Consider the following 445-nt stretch of genomic DNA (forward strand, 5'->3'; position numbering starts at 1 on the left):
CGAGCTTGTATTTTCTTATTACTCAGGACAGACCACTGATTCCAGCTACTTGGATCCAGAGGAGAGCCGGGAGGAACTTCAGAGGCAGAGAAACTAGCTGTGCAATGAGAAAGTGCATTTAAAGGAGGCTTAAAACCAGAGTAAAGATCAAATCGCCACTCAACGGGAGGGAGAATCGACACCAGCAGCCGCGCTCCCTGGGCTGGGTGGGCGAACATCCAGGCTCTCTCGCGCGAGTCCGAGGGGCAGGAGAGGCGGGTGCAGTCCCGCGCCAGTTCTCCCGGCAGGCCACGCTCTCCTGCCCGCTTTGCTTCCGTGCGGTCCCAGTTCCGGGCAGCTGTCATCGGAACTCGTAGATAGGAGCGCTGTGCTCAGGAACGTGAGTTAAATTCAATGACTGATACCTGGGGGAGGGGGAAACACAGAGGAGAGGGTGAGGCAGAGC

General features: G+C 57.3%; 1 protein-coding gene across 1 annotated transcript in view; it reads right to left on the reverse strand.

Annotated features, from left to right (window-relative positions):
• Nucleotides 1-101: 101 nt before the first annotated feature.
• Nucleotides 102-445, reverse strand: part of GID4 (GID complex subunit 4) — a 4021-nt gene continuing 3677 nt past the window's right edge. The window contains exon 5 of the mRNA XM_010138568.1: nucleotides 102-404. Coding sequence (XP_010136870.1) covers nucleotides 341-404 — 64 coding nt within the window. The 3' untranslated portion in view covers nucleotides 102-340. The remainder of the gene's footprint in view (nucleotides 405-445) is intronic.

The sequence above is a fragment of the Buceros rhinoceros genome, unplaced genomic scaffold (genome assembly GCF_000710305.1).
Source record: "Buceros rhinoceros silvestris isolate BGI_N320 unplaced genomic scaffold, ASM71030v1 scaffold24576, whole genome shotgun sequence".
In the NCBI taxonomy this organism is placed as follows: domain Eukaryota; kingdom Metazoa; phylum Chordata; class Aves; order Bucerotiformes; family Bucerotidae; genus Buceros; species Buceros rhinoceros.